The following is a 23,911-nucleotide window of genomic DNA, read 5'->3' on the forward strand; positions in this document are numbered from 1 at the left end:
GTAAGTATGATGTGAGCACAATAGGTGAAATCAGGATGGAGCCAGTGAAACAACAGCGAAACAGATGAAGAAAGTTAGACTTTGAGATGTGAGTCACCAAAACAACACCTTCAAGTGCTTCTCCTTTCTCAGTGTCAGAGCTGGTGACACAATTAAAGTCTTTCATTGTCTTCATGGTTTATTAGGTACCGTATTAGTCCATCTGACAATAATCAGCAAAAGAAAAATTAGATTAAGGACCTATTGAATATGCCTAAACATTTCTGATGTGCCTTTAAGATATATTTTCTTCATTCAATTTATGTATATCCTGTACATACATTCAGGCCTAACAAAACATGATGAGATTTTCATTACTTAGTAGGTTTTTTTCTCATATTAAATTAATAACCAATATATTCATTCTCTTTAGAACTATTGAAATGACTCACTCATTCCCTGAAATATTTTGGTAAGAAATAAGACAATAGCCCTGAAGGAACTTATTCAACCCTCCAGTGTAAGAGGATGATTACATGCTAATGAGGGAAAACACTCACTAGCTTGTACAGAGAGAAAGAGGGGGGAAAATTTTAAAGAACCCTTTTGCTTAAACAAATTCATCTTGTGACATTCCAGTACAGACAACCCCTCCAGCCATCATAACTCACTGGTTTGAAAAGGTCATTAGCACGCTATCCCATTTTGTTGCAAGAATGAAAAGCCAAATTCATGGGCATGACATGAAAATTTGCCCTCGGTATTGCTATGAGATGACGTGAACCCTGAAACCCTACTGAGAAGTTTCTCCGGGTAATTTTTTTATTTTTCGCAGAATATCATCCCAGCATAAGCACATACTTTCTACACATGGTATTCATATTTACATCCTGCAGCCACGGTGAGCACAGTACCTCATGCTCTTTTTGCCCTCTTTCTACATTTCCCTACCCAGCTATTTCTTTCTCTTCCTTGGAGCGGGCTGTACATGTGGCACCAGACACATGATGCCTGTGCCCAGAAAGCAAGCTGCAGTGGGAAGCACTTTGTTATCCATGTCGCTGACCTTCAGTGGAATACCCCACTGCGCAAGCTGGACCATAAAAGGAATCCATGTGTAGCCAGTGTTTAGAAAAGCACCTCCTTGTCTTCAGTGGCTATTGCGCTGCCTTATTAAGACAGTGCAGTAATAGCCAGCTGGAGAATCTTGGGAATGTTCTGAGTAACGGTGCCTAAAAAAGCTTCTCATTTTGTATGGGCTGACAATTAAGTTGAAAAGCAGCAAGTCCTGTTCAGCTTAGCAGGTGCAGGAAGCAATGCTGTTCCTGGAGACTCCATACCCTTCTGAAAATACCTGTTCAGCCATTTTACCTGTAAAAATGCTCACAACTTTTTTCCTTGCAGTTCAGTCATATTTTTATTTTATTTTTGCAAAGAAAACTAGACTGGGTGTTGAGAATGACATCTCAAGGGACTGCATGATATGCCATACAAACCATCTCATGAGGAGGCATAAGGACAAACAGCATCAACATACAGATGATCGGAAGGGATTTCCTCTCAAGTCTTGTGCTATGGTCCTCTCACAAGAGGATAAAGCAATAAGTGGGAAGAGTCAAGACAGTGTTTTTTGACTGTTGACTTCACAAGTGTAAGACTTTTTGTGAAAATCTGATAGCTAGTTTTTGCTGAAAACATTTTTGAATTTGCATAAAGGCCACTGGACAGTGGCCTGGTTTATGAGGTTTGTTTTGTTTTTCCATCAAAGTTCCATTTCACTGAAAGCTGTTTATACCACCTCCTTCCTTTCTCTGTTCAAAAAAAATCGATGGAAAAACATTTATCCTTTATATTAAGAAGCCATTCTGCTCTGTGTCTAGCTTCATCCCTGTATCATTCTCACCAGTGTGTTATAATAACGCCTTTCAGAAATACCCAAGATTGATAAATAGAGCATCTGATTTTCTCCTTATCATTGGACAGCTGGCAATTTTATAAGTGAAACTACCTTGCGCTATCTATTAACTGAAGTCAAGATTTTACTCAAGAAAACCATTTCTTCTTCCATTAAAAAAAAAAAAAAAAAAAAAAAAAAAAAAGACATTTCTAGGAATTTAGTTATTATGCATAGGAAAACCTTTTGTGGTAAGAAGCTATATATCTTGTTAACAAGCAGGTAAGCAGGTGTATATGTTCTTAGATATTCCTGCAGTGCTTTTCTCACTTTAAAAGTGAAATTGCTCAGATTTTTCTTTCTAGTCTTTCCCCATTTTGGAAGGATACCCCTCTGAAACAGCTAGGAGTAACACTCCAAGCTATTGCAGGAAGACCTGCTGCCAAGACTAGGAATAGCTGTAGCCATTTGCTGATTCCACAGTGGCTTGCAGAAAGTCTTGGAGCTCCCTTTTTCTTGACACATGGTCAGCAGCAGTTGGTGGATGTGCATGACACCTGATTCACCTAATACGAGCTTTCCCATGATCTACACCTGACCTCAAACGACATGGTAACATGAAGGCATGGGAAGGTCAGCCTCTGAGATTCCCTGTCTATAACCTCCCATCTCTCTGCAGATCCACATTAACAGCAGACACAAGCAACTGTAAGAGAAGACAGATTTGCATGGAAAATGTCAGCACTGAAGATCAACACAGGTTCCTTATCAGGCAGTCCAACACCAATGCACCTTATCTTGGTCACAAAAGCCTTGTGTGTACACAGAAGTTGCAGACATTTACCTCAAGTGAATTAAATCTATGCAAACCTCACAGTCTAAACATAAATAGGCTTACCCTTCCTCACTGTTTCACAGTAAGATACCTCCATTTTAAGAGGCTCAGCTGACAAGTGGTAACTTCAGCCACAGTAATTTGGTTACTTTCCACTGTGTGCATTTAATTGACTTAAAATTTTACCATGATTTGCATCAGGTTTGTGTCATACAGAGATAACAAAGAAAGAAGCACTTGTTTGAGTGAACCAGTTTAAACGCCAGTAGACAAGATGCTGTCTCATGCTGGTGGAAGAAGAAAGTACTAGTATGGAGGATTCACTTAAAATGACTGAAGGAGCCCTTCTTTTCAGTACCAATTTTTCAACACTGTTCTTATGGCCCCAGCACAAGAATGTGGTCTGCCTAGAAGATAACTTCTTCCCAGAGCAGTCCTTAGTGTTGGCTTTTAGATTTTGTCTCCCTTGAAAACAGGTTAAGAGCTACCTTAAAAAAAAAAACAAAGCATGTTTTCAGCAAATGTCAGGTAAAAGAATTGGGTAAAGACTGCTTTTTGTTTGTTTGTTTTAAGCAAAAAGACAGACCCAACTAGATGTTGAGTGACAGCCTTCCTTTGATTTTCTATGTCAAACTCGCTGACCATTTTTCAACAGAATATCCAGCAAAGTCCTACCCAACAAGGCTATTAATATGCAAGTTTATTTAGACCAACCAACAGGCTTTGACATAAAGGAGAGAAAAACAACATCTATTTATATTTTCTTAATATCAACCAAGATGAGACTGACCTTTAGCTACCAAATACATTACCCATTGGTTTATACTTTCCAATAAACGACAAGAGAAGCATCCTGCTTACTTTTCCACTTCCCATCACCCTCATTGCTCCCCAGGAAGAGAAGGACCCAACCACAAGGCTTACACAGCTACTGGTCTTTCTCATCTGTAGCTGTACCACTTCTATCAACCAGCCCTCTAGTCGTGCTGCATGCCAGCATCCATAGGGACTGTGCTGTCACCAGACTTCTTTTTTAAGGAGCAGTTGACCTCCCTCCGACCTTATTTCTGGGCAGGAATGTTTCTTGAGCTGCATGCTGATGAATTAAGCTGTCCAAGAAGCACATCCATCTGATGTCTCATGAAAGACCTTGATCACACAAGGACAATCTGCTGGCAAGAAGGAATTTCTTTGTTGAGTGCAACCTAATAAGTAAGTCATCATGAGAGAAATAAAGCTGCTCATAAACATTTATCCTCAGTAATTAAAGCTTTGTTTGTATGCACAAAGCCAAAAATGCAGGATCTAATTGACCAAATGAGAAACCCACTGGCTAAACTCATTTTCATGTCACTCTTGAAAGAGTCTCATAGTTGGGTAATAACTACAGTTTCTTTTGTGCCTAACTAACTTTTATCTTTCTGAGCCCACTATTTCCTGAACAATAGTGAAACAATAGAGCAACAAGTATAATGACATTCTTATTTACTAAAAAGAAGACATTGTAATGTAACAGTTAAGAGATCATTTGCATCCAAGTCTGGAAATTGTAAGTTTTAGAGACTGATTTTCAGTTGCTCTCTTTTGCTTAGAGCAAAGGAGCAAATTAACTCTGGTGTTCTCCTTTCTACAGCAACCTGTACTCCACACCTCTTGCAGATGCAATGTTGTGTCACCACATGGACCTTGGCACCTGGGCTCAGGACCCCCAGCCCCAGTCATCTCCAGCCCCAGCACCCACAGGTGGTGTTCAGCCTCTGGGGCTAGGGTGCGGGTGCTGAAGCATGGCGGCAGCGTGGGGCATCCCCACGTGCTTTGCTCCCACCTTCCCTCTTTGGCAGCAGCAGGGAGGGCTGCACCAGCCTGCATGGCAAGGGCTGGGAGAAGTAACCAGCCATCAGAGCAGCACTTCTTAACCCTCCACGTGAAAAGCTTCAAGGCCCAATGTGGCCCATCAATGAGCAGGCTGCACCACCACAGTGTATGCCATGAGCTGCTTGCAACAAGCACATACAGGCTATAGGACATATTATTACGGGTGAATACATCAGTGCACAATGTATTTCCCTGAAAATATTTTTTGAGATACAAGGATATTGAACTGTCATCTTCTTTTGTTATGGAAACAACACAGTACTCTTTTTGCTTTTCTTTTAAAAAAAAAAATGTTGCTGATTATTAGTAGTAATAAGGCCTTTTTTTTTAAGCAAGAGAAGAAGGGTTGGTGCAGAATTTTCAGACAACTTGTTTATAAGCATATACATTTGTGCAATGGCGTATGCACAATCCTATGACCTGGCAAGTCTTAATACAATGAAATAAATCAGCCCCTCTTCTTGTGCTAGTTGTGGCCATCAGCATGTGGGAAGTTACCGTGTGGCTGAGAGCTCAATCTAATGCTTACTGTCTAGAAAGAAATACAGATCGATTGTTTTTATTTATGAAGGGAGACTAGCCTAGTAATCTAACAAGCATGAACCATCAATGAACCATAGAACCATCAATGGTTCTTGCAGGTTCATTTGCCAACTAGAACTATCTGTCTAGATAAACGAAGATGGTGGGTTGACCCACCTAAGAAAGCATCTGACAAGAGTAGACCCAAGGACCAAGAATCCAAACTTCTTTATTCTGGATTGTCTTAGGACAGTGGTCTTGGTCCCTGCCATGCTGAGTTAACTGAGCTTTCATAGAGTGTAACCTACATGGAGGGCTGATGCATTCCTTGCCGAAAGACAGAAAATGATGCCAGGGACCTGAGGTACCATGCCAGCCTCCAAAGGACATAGATACTTGCAGTCAAAGGCACCACCCAGCTCAGCTGTGGCTGGTGCAGGAAGTTCAAAAGCTCTGTGCTTTCACAAACCTTAGGCCAATGTTGAGTTAATGTAGCTTTTTGCATTTTGAGTTTCTGGAAGTCTTTCGTATGAGCCAATTCTGATGGTAGATACAATTTACACTGAAGATACAGTGGCAGATGGGCAGCCACAAGAATGCTGAAGGCTATCCTAGCTTAATTGACTGCATACTGCCAATTGCACATAAGATATTAAAGAGATGTTATTTTTCACATAAATGTGACAGGACAGCAACTGACATGCTTGTACTACACAGGCCCCATTCTTTCACCTTCATGTTTTTCTTTGTGCAATGCCTATGCCTCAGTAATTCTTAAAACCATGATAAATACCTTAAGGTCCTGCACCTCAGATGGTTCCCTTTTAAATATGCATGCTAAAATTTTCAATTACAAGCAGCAAAACCTGCGCCTCAATGTCTGTATCTAGTAGCCAATTAAATAAGATCCAGTTCATTAAAGGCTTCAGTGTAATTAAAGTTAATAAAAACACAGTAGGAAACAGAAAGGTAGACTTCCCTTTGGGGTAGGTGGGTTAGCTGGCTATATGCTGGGGAGAGGGGCTTTTCACCCAGGAATTTCTAACACTCCTTGGTGCTTCCAAAGCAAACCTTCCACTTTGCTGAAAGAGGTGAAAGACATGGCATTTTGCCAGCTGTCTGGGTGCTAGATTTGGACTCTCCTAAAAGCCTAGCTGGTATGGTAAGTGTTGTACAGAAATTACAGAATAATCTTAACACACATGTGAGATTAATATCTGAAATACTAAGAAGCCTGTTTTGTTGTCTGCTAGGAATTACAGTGGAGTTAGCTCAGTAAAGTTTATATTCTGCATGTATGGCTATTTGGAAGAACAAAGCTTCTTTTATAAAACATTTCTCCATCAGGACATTTAAGGAAAATATTATCTTCAAAATGCACAATAGCTGTTAAAAAAAAAAAAAAAAAAAAAAAAAAGAGGTAGGACTCTACTCATGTTTGCCTATGTTTGGTTACTACCTCCAGGGCATCTGAAATGCTACAACAGCACAGATTTGTCTAGTATCCACCCTCACTTGAGAATGACAGCAGTATGGCAGGCTTTAAGGAGGCACTGTATCGTGGTTTTTTTTTGCCTGGGTTAAGAACAAACTCCAAGAATAGCGATCGATGTAACATGCAGGGTCAAACTCACCTAGACAATCCAAATATTTCCCACCAGTCCTGAAATTCAAAGTAGCTCAGAAAACAGATTAACAGCTGGAGTACTTTGCCTCAATTTGTTCTCAATCCTCATGCACTTTTAATCATTTTTTAAATTATTATTATTTTAAATATTTAATTCCTGGGCAGAAGATGTTATGTCTCACATTTTCTAGATGGCATTTCATGGAAAGACAAACAGATACCCTTGAACTTGAAACTTCAGGATATGTAAAGAGAACAAAGAGAGATAAAGCCTCTTCATCTTGTGTTTTAGTACCAAAAGACGACTGGACTAGACAAGAGCACGGTACTCAGGAGGACAGAAGATGACATTTTTGAAAGTATTATTCTGAAATAAATCATGAACATTGGGAAATTCGTTGTTAAGCATATGAAGTCAGCTTTTATACGCTTAAACACACACTCCTTGAAAACTTACAAGGAGTTACAAAGTATTAAGATCATAATTGTCATTCAGTTACACAAGCTTGAATTGAAGCACGATGTCTGAAAGCTGTTAATAAAAATGGAACCAGAGATTCAGGAATAAGTCATGGGCAACTCTCAGTGTTTCAAAAACTATGTGATAAATAAAAAGGAACTGTCTATTTTTAACATTTTAACACTGTTTACCATTTGTCAATGATGTACACTCTATCCCAGAGATAACTCAATTTCAGGAATAAAAAACAGTTTCAAAAGCTGTTTGTGGTCATTTGATGCTGATCTAATATTGATACACACTTATCCTTACCTAAGCTCTCTTGGACAGAAATTGGCTACTTTGTGGCTGACAAGGATGACCCTTCCTTGCTCTGCAGCTGTATGAAGACCCCATGGTAGCAAGTATCTCCTGTGTTACCTGTCCAGATGAGCAACACACTTCTCTTTAAGTTCTGCAAGGACATACTCAGTCTGATCCTGCAGGCTTTACATTCTTAACTTGTAGAATGAGCCATTGGTACACTTACCTGAGCTACACCAGCGTCAGCATGAGCACTCACACGAGTAAAAGGCATGTTAGATGCCTTCCTGGTTCTGTACATACCTTCACATGTCTGGAGTTAAATTAAGTTTACTTCTCTTTCAGTTGTGCCAATATACGTTTTAGTATTAACCATGTGTCCTCTTTTAACTGAAGTTGCTTTGAACACCCCAGGAAGATTTTCAGCCTGCTGCAGGCTGCCTCCATCCCCAGTCTGTAACTAGGTTATTTCTACAAACATTTCCTAACCTATGACTATGAACTTGAACAACACTACCTTATGAAACTGTTCAAATGACAAGCTGGAAAGACTTCGTTATTTAACTGTTAAAAAAAAAAAAAAAAAACAACAAAAAAAAAACAAACACTACTGCCTTTAGTAATTAATGCTAAAATGCTATTATTTACAGTATAAATGTAGATGACACTTGAATCTGTCACTTTTATCATATGTTTAATTATTGGTCTGCTAGGAGATGAGTCTTCTAGTCAGGACAGCTATAGCTTTTGTCAGGAGACACAGCCCACAAAGTAATAGGGTGGTTTTAGAGAGCCTTTTTAGTGACTCTGGACTTGCTGCTAGATAACCATTTCTCTCTACTGTATTTCTACAACAAGATGACCCATATCTCTCCTTCCCTGAGAAATGACCTGCAACCCCTTGGGGAAGAACATTATGCAGAGCAAAACTGTGATTCAGATTCAACGTCTGACACTTACCCTGACACCTCCCCAAAGTCTGCAGCAGTGATGGTATAGAAATGAAGCAATCTGGATTGGCTTGCCAGTATAATTTTTAAAAGAGCCTTGACACCACGGAAAGGTGAAAATACATTGGTGGGGCACTGGTATGTCAGACAATTGTAAAGCTATGGCTTATGTGCTAAGGAGGTTAACCTGAGAGCTATTCTTTAGAGAGTTCAAGGGGCTGATTTTTGCTCTCAAACTAGCTGAAGTCATGGAAGGAGGTCTTCTGCCACTTCAAGAAGTGTTTCATGTCAGTGCTTCACTGTGGGTGTGCACACATGCACACTCCACCCAATCCTAGGCTGAATTCTTCCAGTGTCAGCTACAACGTCATCCATATGACAAAGACTGATGGCCAGAGAACATCTTTTATTGCACAGGAAGAAACACAAAGCAGCAAGTAGTATTTGTTGAAAGAAATCAGCCCACCGTGCTTTAGATACAGATGTTATTTTCCTTATCAAATGCAACCCATTTCTGTGACAGCCCTGGTATTCCAACATGGTATGCACCCTTTGGCTGGGAAGGCAAAGTGTTCATCCAGCTCCTTCAAAGCTGCCACTGAGATTGTCTCATAAGTCATCTAGCTAGAATATCTCAGGTAGGGGTTAATTCAAAGCCCACTGAAAGCAATGGAAAGCTTCAGCCAGCTCAGGCCAATGCACAGGTCTCCCTTGGCCACCAAGGAGCAGGATGAAGCCTCAGCTCTCCCCCACAGCAGTTCCAGAGATGTAGCACACCCCATCACCCAAACAGCTGGCAGGGGCTGATTTCCCCTGCCCTTGCACCTGTGTAGTACACCCCACATGTAAAATGCTAGCAGACTGGAACAGTTAACACTGCCATGCTTTGTCCTGGGCTTTCCAGCCGGTGTCTGGAAAGTCTTGTTCATCCAGGAGGTGCAAGAGCTGCTGGGGCCCTGCCAGCCCGAGTACATGCCATAAGCCTGACACCCTGTGGGCAAGCCCTGTGCCCACCGTTGGACACATGCCCCCTAGACAGGTCTGTGTAGCTACTCCAAACCAGCTGATAGGCCTCCAGAGATTCCAGGCAAATATAAAAAGCCAAAAAATCCCAGCTGGAAAAAGTTTCTGGGTGGGTATGGCAGGACTGTGGAGGAAAATCCAGGACATGTAGGATACCTTGAAATGGTAAGAGTGTGAAATGCTGATGAAACACTAGCTTTCTGAGTTGGTAGCCATTTATAACTGAGCTGCCATGATATGAACTACCAGCCAAAGCATGTGCCAAGGGTGAACCACTCTGCTGGTCTTTAAAAGAAAAAGGCAGCTTCCTCAGGATCACTCCTAAGCACTCAACCCAGAGTGCCGGGGCTACACACCACAACAAAGCACCATTTTCACCAGCTTTCCAATGGGGAGCAACAGCAACAACAAAGCCTACCATCAGCCCTCACAGACTGGACTTGCCCTAAGCATCTCCAGAAATCAGATGTCAGTGGACAGGTGCCAGTGGCTCCAGCATGATGGACACCTGGGGTGCTGATGGTACATGGACCCTGACTAGGGGTCTCACGCAGCCTCTGGGGAAGACAAAACAGTGTTAAATCACCCCTCACCCCCCTCACAAACGTGAGTCCATGAATCCGTGCATGCTATAAGCCATCCTCAACCCTTGGTCTCTCTTGGGCGTGGATGTCAGGCTGAGAAGATAAACTCTCTATGCGCCTTTAACCCAGGAAATGGCAAAATGCGTCACTGCGGCTGGCCGAGTTACAAATAGTGTTGGATATGGCTGTTTTCACTTCTGGGTTTACTGTTTGACTCCAAGAAACCTAAACAGTTTCTGGGAGACCTAGGAAATATGCTACAGCCTACACATAACCACTCGTCTGTCCATCTCTTAGCAGAAATGCTGACGATCAGCAGCTTCCTCCTGGAAAGGCTACATACAGCCCACTGAGGGGAGGTGCAGGGAAATGCCCTGTGCAGCAGGTATAGATGCTCAGAGCAAACAGTGTACCTTCAGCCCCCGTGCTGCTCTCCAGGAACTCACTGTTCACCTGATCAAACACCTGAAAGCCTTCAGACCGAGGGAGGTCTGGCAAGCAGATTGCTGTGGTTTAAAGTAGGAGAAAAGACATGTACACAAACATGTTGCAGACATATTTTTAAAAGTGAAAGTGATGTCCAAATCCCTAAAAGGTGATTTCACCAAAAATAGTCCAGTTTTACACATTTGTCTGTTAAGAACTGCCTAAATCCTGCTGCCTGCAGCTTAATTTGCTATGCAGGCAGAACCAATGCTCAGTTCCTCCCCGGCCTTGCCCCTGCTGGGGTGGGTTTCGTGAAGTCCCAGCTTCAAGAGTCACATCCAAACTTGAGAATCAGGCTCTGTTATTGCTAAGGCAAACCCAAAATAAAAAGGCCAGACTAAATTATTTTTAAGATCTCAAGATTTTTAAAGCAGTCTTGTGACTTTCAAGGGGTCTGACTCATAATACTTGAATGCTTGAAGTTGGCAGCAGCAGAGGGAGTGCAGCAAGATTTAGCATACAGGAATTTATTGCTAAAAGTCTTCAAATGTGTGGGAAAGGGCAGAGTGCTTCTGCAGCAACTGAGCAGAAAACAGGGAAACAGGCCCAAGCCCTTCTCCTCCAGCCGGGCTTGCATCAATTTCATCTCCTCCACAAAAGTTACCACACAAAAACAAACAAACAAACAAAAAAAAAAACAGCACAGCTGCCTTAGGTATCACAAAAACACTTCCCAAAAGGATGCATGGGTGGGCTGGGGCTGTTTCCCACCTCAGAGGCTATCACTTTCTTGCTCAAGCACTTGACTTCCCGATCACGTAGTGAGGCAGAGCCATCACCCTCAGGGCTCCCCAGGGACAAGGTCCTTCAAAGGCCACCACTGTGACTTTTGTCTCCCTAGAGCTCTGGTTTCTCCATGCATGAACAGGGACAGCCTAGCCTGTGTGTTACACAGTGACTGGAAGTACTGTATTTCTATTTCTAGGACAACAAGGACAGATCCCTTTATCCCTAGCCCCTGCAGCTGTCATTGCATCCACAAGCTGGTCCCACCACATCACTGGTGCCCAGATCACTCCACAGTTTCAGCATGCTTTTGAAGAAGAGTTTGAACAGTATCACAGGGAAGTTCAAGTAACATTTTTCCATGGTAGAAAATAACTCTCAGACTACACACCCCAGAATCCTCTGCAGGCATCTGGATACATGGACTAGCAATAAACCTTAAACTCTCAGCCTTCCCTTTAAAAGTGTGTTGTTGTTTTTTTTAAGTAGAAGTATACTAGAAGTATATAAATACCATGTGTTCTCATTATATAGCGCTGTTAAAAATCTGCTAAAATGGATGCATATGGAGTGAATGTACATTGAGTGTAAATGGGCCTCAGTCCAGACCTCCAGCATGCAATACATCTGAGTGTTTCTGACTTCTCAGATAAACAGCAAACTTCTTTCCAGCTGGTGCATGCGCCCAGCATTTGTGCCCACATCAACGGCTACAGCACAAACCTCCCTTCATTTCATCTCATCTCATTTCTGCTTAAATGAACACTGTGATAGGAAGTGCAAGCCAGATACCGCTAGATGCAGCAGATCTGGTTACCCAGCAGACCAGGCTAGTGCTGGCACAGGCTCTGCATTTCCTCCCACGCTGTCCAACCAAAATACATCACCACAGGCCTAGAGAGGAACTTTCTGGGGTAAGAAGTTCTCTAAGTGCCACGGCACATTTGCCCCTCTGCCTTTTGGGAGTAGTCGCTGACCAGGTGATACTGAGTTTTGCAAAGGGAGGTTACTACCTCATTTCTCTTTGGCCACCATGCTTCATGTGAGTTTATTTATCTGCAGGCAGCACTGCTGCTTTCCAAAAGCAAAAAAAAAATAAAAAATAAAAAATAAAAAATGAAGACCATATTCAAAACTAAACACAAAAATGAGAACAAAATACACTTAAAACCAAGCTGTTTTTGTTGGTTGTTGGTTGTTGTGTTGTAGTTTGTGGTTTTTTTTAATCATTGTGGTGTTAATAAACTACATCAAATCTTTATATCAAGAAAGAAACTACAAAACGACAAGAAAGAAACTACAAAAGTAGAGCCTGACTTTCTCCCTACTTATTCCAGTGTAAAAATTAGGAAATTCCATTAAAGCAAATGGAACTGTACAAATACGAAATGGGGTTAAAGAAATGTCATTCCAAATATTTTCATGCTTTTTTCATAAATGGACATCATTGTACCTATGTCAGGTTCTGTTCTCATTTGCACCAAAGTAAATCTGTAATAACCAGTAGCAAATGCTGCCCTTATTGTCCATGTGAAGTGGCTGTAAATAAATAATGATAGGCACTAAAAAGATAATACCAATTGCACAGTAGTGGCACACAAATCACAGATATGCAATACCACATACACCAAGGGTGTTTTATCTTTCAATTGAGATCCTATAATTTTAGCTGTGTCTAGAAACACACACACACGAAAACAAACAAACAAACAAACAAAAACTTCTGTACAGCAAACACACAGCATTTGAGCATGAGTTTTCCTATCAATAATTTCATATTTCCATAGTTCACCTTCACTGTTTACATTCATTCATACAACAAAATAACTGGGAGCCAGGTCATTTATAACAGCCTAAGGGATTTAGGCATCAGACACCACTGACTTCTAATTTCTCCCATGATATTAACTAAAGCCATTCAGCATACATTTTTAGCAAGAACTCTTTGGTTAGCTGCAGCATTCTTTGGAGTTTAAGACAGAAATCCTCAAAGCCACTGCTAATAAAAGTCAAGTCACCAGCACCATTTTCCATACATACTACCTCACCTCTCTGCTTCAAGGCGCATTTCCTCGCGCTTTTGCCTCCTGAGTTCTCTGCGGCGTTCAAAGTCATCCATGGTGGGTGTTCAAGTGTTCAGAGCTCTGGAAGGATCCAAACCTAAAAGGGAGATGACCACTCAGATGAGAGAGAAAACACAATGAATGCATTTAACCAACTGAGTCCACTTAGTTTTGTTTTGCTTTCTTAACTTCACTGTAACAATTTTCTTTTTCTATCAAAAAATGTAACTTCCTCAGTATTGTTGAGATAAACAAGATTAATGAAATGCCTTGTAGGATAAACATAGCCCATGCCTGAGTTTAGTTTCCTAGTTAAAATTAAATCAACATGCTTTAAGTAAGGACTGTATACATCTGCTAGCCGCAGACTAGCTATTTGTAACGTCACAGGTCTTTTCCTACAAACAAAAGCAACAATTCAGCAGGATTTTAACTTTAAGCTTCCAGTTTTTACTGGAAGTAGTAAAAATGCTGCACAAGAGATTTCTTGTTTTCTCTAACAGCACAGATAATGAAAAGTTTTGCAAAAGCTTGCCCCCGTCTGTCTGTCCCCATCCCCCCCTTCAAAAAAGGAGAAAGGAGGAAAAAAAAAAAGAGAAGAGAAGAGAAGAGAAGAGAAGAGAAGAGAAGAGAAGAGAAGAGAAGAGAAGAGAAGAGAAGAGAAGAGAAGAGAAGAGAAGAGAAGAGAAGAGAAGAGAAGAGAAGAGAAGAGAAGAGAAGAGAAAAGAGAAGAGGAAACAGAAAGGAAGAATGAAGGAAAAAGAAATAAAAAAGAAGAAATAAAAAAAAAAAAAAAAGAAAGAAAAAATGAAAGGAAAAAAGCAAAAAGAGAAAAAGATACAGGAAAAAAAGAAAAAAAAAAAAAAAAGCAAAAAGAATAAAAAAATCAGAGCTTTTAAATACCACCCAGGAGGAGCCAAGCTACGTATAAATTGTTCTCAAAGATCCAAAAGTAGCAATATTTTTTGCAGTTTAATCCATGCATTTTCCCCGTGCCCTACCTTCTTCTTTATGATTTAGTCCATGAAATATTTTCCCCTTTACAGTTCTTCATATACAAAGCCTTTTCAGCCTTGGTTTATATCCCATCAAGCCGAGTATTACAGAATTCCCCTGCAGCCCCCAAACCAAAAATGACTACCAGAAAAGGGAAAGCTGTTCTCTTTTTGTCCCTGCTTTGTTTACAGAGCTGTCAGTGGTTAGTTAAACTCTGCCTGGAATCTGGCATTTAAGGCCTGCTCTAAGATTGCTTCCTGTGCAGGGCTGGAGGCCTCAGCTTCCTCTGCAATCCTAGCCTCCACGCTGCACTCGGAGGATTTCCACCCCCCCGACCCCCCCCACCATTTTCCAGCCCGGCAGTACAAGACCGGCTGCAAAGGGAGCGAGCGTGCAGATGCAGACCAGCACTCAAAGGGGTCTCAGTAACCACTTGCAGTGCGAAGGGAGACAAAGCCAAGGTGCGTTTGGGAATTATTTGAAGCGCTCTGTTTGCAGATATGGATCTGTTTTGCAGCTTTATATCCCTGCCCACTGGTGCAGCGTCCAAGCACCCTCCCCATAAAGTCACTGGCAATAGCAATGCCTCTCATGACTTAAGGGAATCTGTTGCTTTTTCTGCCCCTTTTTTTCAGATGAAAACACTGCTGAGGACAGAGGTTTTGCAAAGATTATTTTATTAGTTTACTTTTCCTGAGGGTGTTTCTCTTTCTCATTTGTTTCTGGATTGGGGGATTTAAAATTTTGTTGTTGTTGTGACTTTTTGCATGTTTGGCTGGCTGAGGTTATTTTGCAGAGGTTCAAAGGAAATGTTTATTTTGCAAATCTGATAGCAACTTTACCATTGCTGCTCCACTTTTTATTTTTCTTTATGCACAATTAGACAATATATATAACAAGCAAGTTGCAACAAGACCTTTGTTCAAATCTTGTATTTGCTTACCCTTACCACTATGTACCCCTTGAAGAGCACAGCACACCAAATCTGCCGTTTTCTCCTGAGAAGGGTTTTCATCTCAGCCTACACACGCAGCTAAGTTCCCTTGCTAGAGGGGCTGTAAGTTGCAGGAATGATGTGGCTCCCCCCAGCTGGAAGACCAGGATCAAAAGAGGAGCAATACACACCAGAGAGCAAGTCTGAAGCAGTGCCTGGTTTGTGTGCACAGAGGGCTGGTGACAGCGCCTGCAGGAGCTGAGCTGCACCAGGCAGCACCGCTTGCTCTGCGGAGGGCAGTCACCAACAGGGCCTTAAAGTACAGAGCTGACTGCTAGGCTGACACCTCATGTGCTAGAAACTGAGATTCCCAAACTCTTTTTCTCTCTCCCTGCCCAAATAGACATGCTTTGGCATCTGATTTATGTGCACCTTCATCCCTTCTAACCCAGTGAGGTACACCTCTTTCCCACCTCTCCTGACAGGGCTATACTCCTTCACTCCCCAAAAGTCCAGACACCATGTACCCAATTCCCTCCCCATTCCCTCTGCAAATGTCCCAGCCAACACCTTCAGCCCTGCCCTTCCCACGTGGCCTCAGCACCATCTCTCATCTTCAAAAGCTCAGGGTCTCTTCCTCACAAGGAAAACTGAGGAGGATGCACAACAACTCAAAACTACTACTATTCTTCCCCCCAGCATCTCTTCCCAGGGTGCAGGTGAGATTGTGCTGCAGCCAGGCAATATTCCCTGGTGCAACAACCTTCCTCCATCTTCTGGGTGCTTTCCTGATGTTCAGTGCAGTTCACATCAGTGGATCTCTTGGGAGCACGTCTCAGGTCTGTTAGAGTGTGCTGCCTCCTCTCCATGGACAGAGGGCCACTTTGTGGCATTCAGATGACTTCCAAGCCAAATCACCTCAAAAATCAGAAGGGTACTCAGGAAACTAAGGTCAGGTTAACACTACGACATTTAATTAGTGAAGTGCAAGAAGAAGAGTTATCCGACAGACAGTCCACTTAAAGAAGTCAGCCATTCAGTGCTGCTCACTGCCTTCCACAAAACAAGTTATCTTTCAGCCTCTATAAACTACAAGACAGTAACTTCATCAAAATCAGTCTCTCTAAAAATGTTTCCTGTTTCCACAGAAAAGTTTCATAAAATTGCAGTTTCTCAAAGTCTTCTAGCCTCAGAAGATTCAAAAATCACTTTGCTTATAGATGAAGGTACCAATTATTTGAAATATTTCCTACAAACTATTTTTGGGAGTGTGCACATTTTGATGTTCCTTTTTTTTTTTTTTTTTTTTTTAATAAAAATTGGTCATGAGTGAAAACATCCCGGGTCAAAGCATAACATTCCACATGGCTCCAGGGCCTGCCTTCAGAGACAAATGTGAAAATGTCTCTGTGTCTCTGACCTTCCCAAATCTAGAGAGTTAATCAGCACACAGAATCCATATTTCCTGATCAAAGGTGTGTAAATAAATTATTTTTTTTTTTATTCTTTGTATCCATTTTTTTTCTGTTAAACATTTTAAATCATTTGGTGTCAGACCAACAGAGTTTCATTCTTCTCACAAGAGGAAAATGTCCCTAAGAAAACAGTTTCAGTTCACATGTAATGTTACACTCAACCTCAAAAAACTACTTCATTTTTATTATAAAAGTAAAAATTTTGGTTTTAGAATTATGATGGAAAATTTTTTTGTATTACCTTTATTTTTTTCTGATTTTTTAGCAGGCAAGTTTTTAACCGGATTCAACCATAAGTCAACAACTTATAATGAACACTTTTTTTTTCTTTTTTTTAGCAAATAGAAGAAGATATCTGAAACTGTTTCACCAGTTCCATTCCCTTGATATCCACATATATACACAAACTGACGGAATAGTGGCTACTGGTATTGTGAAAAGGTGCACCACAAAAATTGGCATTATGTTGCTCTTACATCAAAACAAGACTCTAAGCACTATTTCGAACTTAGCACAACTGTAATATTACTGAACGAATCTGAAGTGAACTCTCATGAGTTTCCCACCACCAGACTCAAAGGAGGAACTTATGGAAAATATTGCAAAAATCTTTGGTCTTGCCTTTTCTTTTATATATTCCTCTCAGAAACTCTTGAAGGTAATTTTTGCTCTGGACCTTGGATTTTCTATAGTCTCACAAGCAGGGGTCTTTTTAGGGTCCCTCTCTTTTGATTCTGAGATTGAAGCTTTAGGTAACAAGATGTTTGATGAACCCTGTAGTGTTTCTGAAGAGATGCTAAAACTAAAAAAGGACAGATAAGCAAAGCAGCTTACCTACAACATTTACCAGCATCATCGCATTACTTGCACCAGAATTATAGTAAAGTATGTGCCCTGAAAATAACACCATCTCCCCATGTAAACATTCTTTATTTCAAAAGCAGTACCAGAGCCTCTGTCCTTTTTATCTCTGCACTTCACATAGTGCCTTTGATCTTCAGTTGACAAGGGTTTATTGCTAAAATTTGTTGAGTTTTTCATTGTCTTGCAAAAAAGTGCTTCCTTCAAGGACAGACACATTTAATCCCTTCTGGTACAAAACACACGCATGCAAATCCATCTCCCCTTTATGCCTCCTCATCCCGTGGAAGAGTTTAAAATTGTCTTCTTGCAGCTTTCAGCAATTGGAAAATCAGACGAATGCACAGTAATTGTAAATATATGACATGATACTTTAACAGTAACCAACAGGAATGTACTTTTCGATGGCAAAGAGTAAATTGGCTAAGTGGAAATGCACACAAAACCACACAGCTATTTAATTCCATTATGAAGAGCTAAATAACCTCCTGCTCTGGCTCAGGTTTAATTCTGTCCTCACCCTGTCCCCAGCAGTGATTACAGAGACAACCCAGCACCCAGTGGGCCTTAAAAACAGATGAGCTAGACTGATAAAAAGGAAGTGAAAATGCAGACTGCTACTCAGGTCTTTAGCCAACGGAGATGCCTTTCTTTCTAGACCTGCCAGTCGCCTTTCCATTACACAGAATGAGCACTCAACCTAGTTTATGCCAGCCTGTGTACCAGCTTCCACCTAGCAGAGCCAAGAAACATCAAGCCAGAGCACATTCCCTAATATAGCACGGCTGCATATTGCACATGGGCTGCAAGGCGGCCGCGTCTGGTGACAGCATTGTGCAAGCACATGCCATCTCCTGTCCCTCCCAGCACAGAGGAACAACTGCAGATTTCCCCTTGGTGGCCTTCAAGCACAAATGGCCTGAAAGTCATGTCCCTTTCCTCACAGCAGGATCGCTCACTGGTCTGGCGCCATGAATGCCCAGAGCAACCTTCACACAGACATCTAGGCAGATGGAAAAATGTGATTGCTGCCCATGCAAGAGAGCATGGACCAGAGCGCTTGCCGGACTCCCCTCTCAGCAGGTTGGCATATCATTCATTAAAAAATCAGGGCAGAATACAGTTTCATTGGCTGGAGGGGACCAAAGGGACTCAGCCTTAGGTTTCTTTGTAACAGGAAAGATTTTCTGCTAATTTTCCTTTCTCATCTACAGCCACACACATCATCTGTGTGGAACTGTACACCACGTGCATCCCTCTTCCTTTAGCAACCCAATAAGCCTCTCATGTTGAAGTGAGCAAGGTACCAGCACAGACCAGTGTGGCTGTGGGACCATGGTTCCGCAGAAGCTGGTAGAAACTTTAGGACCCAAAGGAAGCAAAGAAAAGGGCTAGATTAGAAAAAAAGGATGATACCCAGTTCCTTCATAAAAGAAACCATAACCAGTTCCTTGTCTCTTTCTCTTGCATCCTGAGCAGCTGAAGGCAGGAATGGCACAAAGAGAATTGGCATTTTTAGAACTGAAATAACACAGTACAGAACAGGGAGGGCAATGAAATAGCATGGCCCACTGCCTAGCATCCAGAGTGAATCCAGCAACTGTGGATACTCCTGTTCAGTTCTACCTCTGATTTACTTTATGGCCTTAGAGACCAAGCCTTAGCCAGATTTGTGCCTGTGAGTCCGTATACCATCTCTGCCGACTGCAAATTTGTCTCACTGTGGATTTGCAGCATGCTAAAGCACAACCAGGCCCTGGTTTCAGTCACAGGCACTAGATGCATCTGTAACATTAGTACTGAAAAAAAGCCACACCCAAAGATAAAGGGAAATTCTTTCTGAGCCTTTCCTATAGATGGGTAAGAAAGGCAGGGCTTCCAGCCCAACTACACGGTTTTTCTGCATACATGAAGCTGGGGCTCTGACTTCCAAGCCGTTCTCACTGCAGGATCAAGTGGTAACACAAAACCCAGTTACTCTGTTATCACCCTCTTTCTTTTTGGTATTCCTACAAAAAGGATCAAGTGTCTCATTAAATCTCAACATAAACTGAGACTGCAAGCAGCTTTGTGAGTTGTACCCCATTAAGTTGGATATCTCATTTTCCCATCTGTCTCCATGTCATCTGTCCAAAATCCCTGGCTTGGAGGTGTGGACCTTTATTGACATTTAAAATGTCAATAAAAGAATGGTCAGTAAGAAGCATGAAGAATATTTACTTCACTTAGCTTCATGCTACAACATCCACTGTATCTATAGGATAGATATAGGATAGATACCACTTCCCTCTTTTTTCTTGCCTCCCTTACCCCAAATGTGATACCAGAACAACTTTGTTGCCCTTTTTGTAGCTGAGAGTAACTCAAAGAGCTACACTTGTTGTCCAAGTGTAACTTGTTTAATCTGGCATCCATGAAACACAGATATGACAAACATTCTCCTGCAATATCTGGGAGAATTAGAGTTCCCTAATCTATCTTCAGTCAAAACAAATAAATCTGTTTTCTATGAAAATCTGTCAGAAAGCATTTGGAAATGATTTTCCCCACTTCCCTTTTAATTTTGTATTAGGAGCATTCAGTGACACTCATATCTTTCAGAAACAAGCACAATTGCATTGAAGTCAAAAGGCGGAATTCAATGGATTGATTTGTCCTTTGTCAGACCTCATATATGCTCGTTCTTTAAACTGCAACATTGGATATGATTGGCAATTATATATTACCAACAGCAAAGCCTATGTTTAAAGAGGCTTTTCTTTTCTCCATAAATGCTTTTTTGGTTTTTGTTTTTGTTTTGTTTTGTTTTTTTCTTCATGTAAAACGAGATCTCTAATCACTACTGTAATTTTGGCCAAATATTCAAGTTGACTGCAGATAATGAACTCTTGTACTTACTTACATATACAGAAGATATACTCTATCATATCATACAATGATTTGCCTTGGAAGGAACATTAAAGACTTCTTCGAACTTCCAATGAAAATTCATCATTAGCAAACCAATCAAGTAAGTGCAGTTCACACTTAGCATCAGAAATAAATAAATAAATAGATATTTTTGGAGGTTTTTCCAAGTCAAAGTTTCTGAGTTTCTGTTCTCAGACTGCTTCACTTCCATCTACATGGGCTTATCCAAACCACTGAATCTGTGAAGAAAAGCCAGTGAACAACCTGGAATAAAGGAACTCAAAGGGACCTTAATGATCATCTGGTTCCAACCCCCACGTGAATAACAGGGAAACACTGACATGCAGCCTTTCATAGGACATTGTCCATGCCAGTTCACGACTTGGAACTGCACCTGAAAGGCTCAGGCCTTTAAATATATCTGCTTGGGTAACTTTTGAAACAGCCTTTGAAGCTGTAGGTATCTGTTTCAGCCCATCTCTCATATTAATGATCTAATTCAGCAGTGGGAAAGGAGCACTACACCATCCTGGAGGTGCTAGCAAGCACCCAGCTTGCTATTGCTAACACTGCAATATAATAAAATGCATGCAGCAGCAAGACTTATTATCTCACAGCCAGCCAGTTGCAATGGAAAGTTACCATTTGCCTTTATTCCCTCAGGCAGGCTGAGTGTCAGTATGCCTTTTCCACTCCTTTCACTTCCTTCCTCATCTTTCTCCTACTGCACATTGACATAAGAGTCAGGCAGAGCTTTCTGTTGACATTTGGATTTGCATATACAGGTCCCACCCCTGATCCTCAGAGACATTTGTCTATCATTTCCCATTAGCAGACAAAGGAAGAAACAACACTTAGCTGGGAGCTGCTGGCACAACCACTGGTTCTCATGTTAGAAGGATTGACCCTTGACTCCCCCCTTCAAGTGTCCTCTGAAATATTTCAAATATGTTGTCCCCAAAGATCAGAAGATACTGAAATATTATTCATATACAGGCTAGAGTTGAAATCCTGGTCCTGTCCCTGGCAGACTTCCCAGAGACCTCAATCAGGACTGGATTCCACCCTAGCAGGCCAAGTTCATCTGTGATATATGATACAAAGGATCAGTGAGCTTACCTTGCATGTCAGAAACTGGTATGCTCTCAGATTGTGCCAATATAGGCAACTTCATCCTCTCATACACTTGTGCACACAAATCTAAAGGCAGAATTTCTTTAATTCTAGCAATGCTAATTTAAGAGAAAGAATATTTTTTCTCATATTGTCATGACTGAGGTAATAGCCTCTTCTGCAGATATATAGGGCAGCTGAAAATTGCATCAGCTTTTACTACAGTTTAATGAGTATATATCCTAGGTAATGGGAAAGAGACCCAACCCAGAAATACAAAACACTCTGAAATTAGAGGGATTTTATGTCTACAAAACAGTGTATGCTTAGACCCAAGAAAAGATCTGACTTACATTCACTGCACTTGAACACTGGGAAGCAGGTTCATAAGATATCATTCACTGGTTACCCTTATCTCTCAACTACTTTTACCGGGAAAGACATTCAGTTTCATCATACTAATGCAATCACAAGAAACCCCACATCATGCATTAACTTCTCCTGCAGGCTTTGCCGCAAATCTGTGGCCTGACTGTTGAAATTCGTGGCAATGCTCTGGCGGGTGGCCAGCTTCACGTCCCACTAAAATCTCTGAGAGTGGAAAAACAATGCCCAAGCCAACACTTTCCAGCCAGGAGCTGTTTGGTTTTTCATAACAGGAAACAACCGACAAACATCACCAAGAAACAGGTTAGATCCAGCTCAGATGGCCAAGACCATATTAATGATAGGGAATGTATTTCCTCTTGGCCTGTACAAGCAAAGCTAATTTTCCCATCTATTTCTACTAGAGGGAAAAAAATAAAATAAATAAATAAAAACACAGAGGCAGGACAAGCCACAGGAGCAGAAAGCATGCAGGGGGCTCTTGCCCAGCAGTGCTAGAGGCCCGGAAATGCAGGCAGATGTGATGCAAGGCAGGGTGTCCTGCCTCATGCACGGAGCAGCAGTCCCAGCTCTGGCAAAAGGTCTGGAGCAGGCTGAGCAGGCATCAGCCAGGGAAAATGCTGCTCTGTCCAACTGCAGGAGCATTTCTCCTGCACTAGAACTGGCATGGAAGCCAGCAGTAGCAGTACAGCTCTCCATACTTGCCTTTGCAAGAGTTTCACCCTCCCAGGCACAGAGCTGATCAGTGCCAGCAACCCATAGCAATGGGAAGTATTAGCCTCTGCCTCCCTGACTTCTCACTTCTCCTACTCTGCTCCCATCCCTCTCATTTGTGCTTTTCTCCTGTCCTACCCTCGTGCCACACCTGCTGACCTTCATGCCCACATGTAATATTTCAACAATACATTATGTGAACTTATCTGTGTCCAAATAGGTTTCATGAACATTTTAGTACACTACTCACACTCTTCCTCTGCATCTCTCGGGCCTTGAATTAAAAAGCCAAAGTAATACCATTAAAAATAATAAAATGTCCAACTAGGTCTAAGGTAAAGTTCCAACAGCAACATTTACTCAGCCAGACTGCAAACTCCACGTGTTTTCTGGAACACACTTTAAATACAAAATCATTATATATTAAGCTACATAGTCAGTCATAAAAAAGTAATAGAAAATAATATGAAGGTACAATGCAGCCAGCTTACTGTGGCTTCGTATTTGTATTTTCAACTATTTTTTCTTTTCCTATTAAAACATGAAGCCTTAAAATCCAGCTCTGCCTAGTGCTGCGTGTCATAAACTCTAATGAGAGTTGAGGGCTTTCTGTTTCTTGCTCTACTGAACAAGCAATAAGCAGCAATACCAAGTATTAGTTGTCATCCCTACAGTTTTAAAGAAAAAAAAAATAAAGAAAGAAAGACAGAAATACCTCTAAAGTTCTTTGGTTTGCTGATCTTAGTACTCATCCCTTAAGAGATATTAAGCATTTTGAACCTAAACAGTTCCTCAGGAGAAATGAAAGATAAATACCGAAGGTCCTGTCTGTTGCTCTAGAACTTTAATTAATACATCTTCCCTCCCAGTTCCTGTACATTTACTTTGCAAAGACACAATGTATGTCACCACAATATACACATTTTAGCCAAAGGTTGGTGCTACTTCATGGCAGAACATCATGGAAATCTGTGGAAATCCACCAGGAATTAAATCAGGTGCTGAACTTTATATTGGGCTTTTCCAGCTCAAATTTTCAAAGTAATCTTAACAAATGAAACTCCAATTGTTCCATCCAAGTGGCTCTACCAATTTATCTCTAATAAGCAGTACTTCTGTGTCTTTTTAGTTAAGAATCGATGCATGAGTTTAGTGACAGCTTTAAAGGGGTGAGGTAGGGCAACAAAAACCGCA

The 23,911-nt window shown here is 41.3% G+C and overlaps 1 protein-coding gene across 26 annotated transcripts in view; it reads right to left on the reverse strand.

The window, feature by feature from the left end:
• CALD1 (caldesmon 1) overlaps nt 1-23,911 on the reverse strand; it is a 197,281-nt gene that overhangs the window by 78,887 nt on the left and 94,483 nt on the right. For 17 of the 26 annotated variants that reach the window (XM_084498854.1, XM_084498852.1, XM_084498870.1 and 14 more), the window contains one exon: nt 13,313-13,424. In XM_084498854.1, coding sequence (XP_084354980.1) covers nt 13,313-13,383 — 71 coding nt within the window. In that variant the 5' untranslated portion in view covers nt 13,384-13,424. Of the gene's footprint in view, nt 1-13,312; nt 13,425-14,328; nt 14,818-23,911 lie in introns of those variants that run through there. The other 9 variants (XM_084498853.1, XM_084498850.1, XM_084498867.1 and 6 more) reach the window with 1 other exon arrangement.

The sequence above is a fragment of the Aythya ferina genome, assembly GCF_964211825.1.
Source record: "Aythya ferina genome assembly, chromosome: 1".
NCBI classification, from domain to species: domain Eukaryota; kingdom Metazoa; phylum Chordata; class Aves; order Anseriformes; family Anatidae; genus Aythya; species Aythya ferina.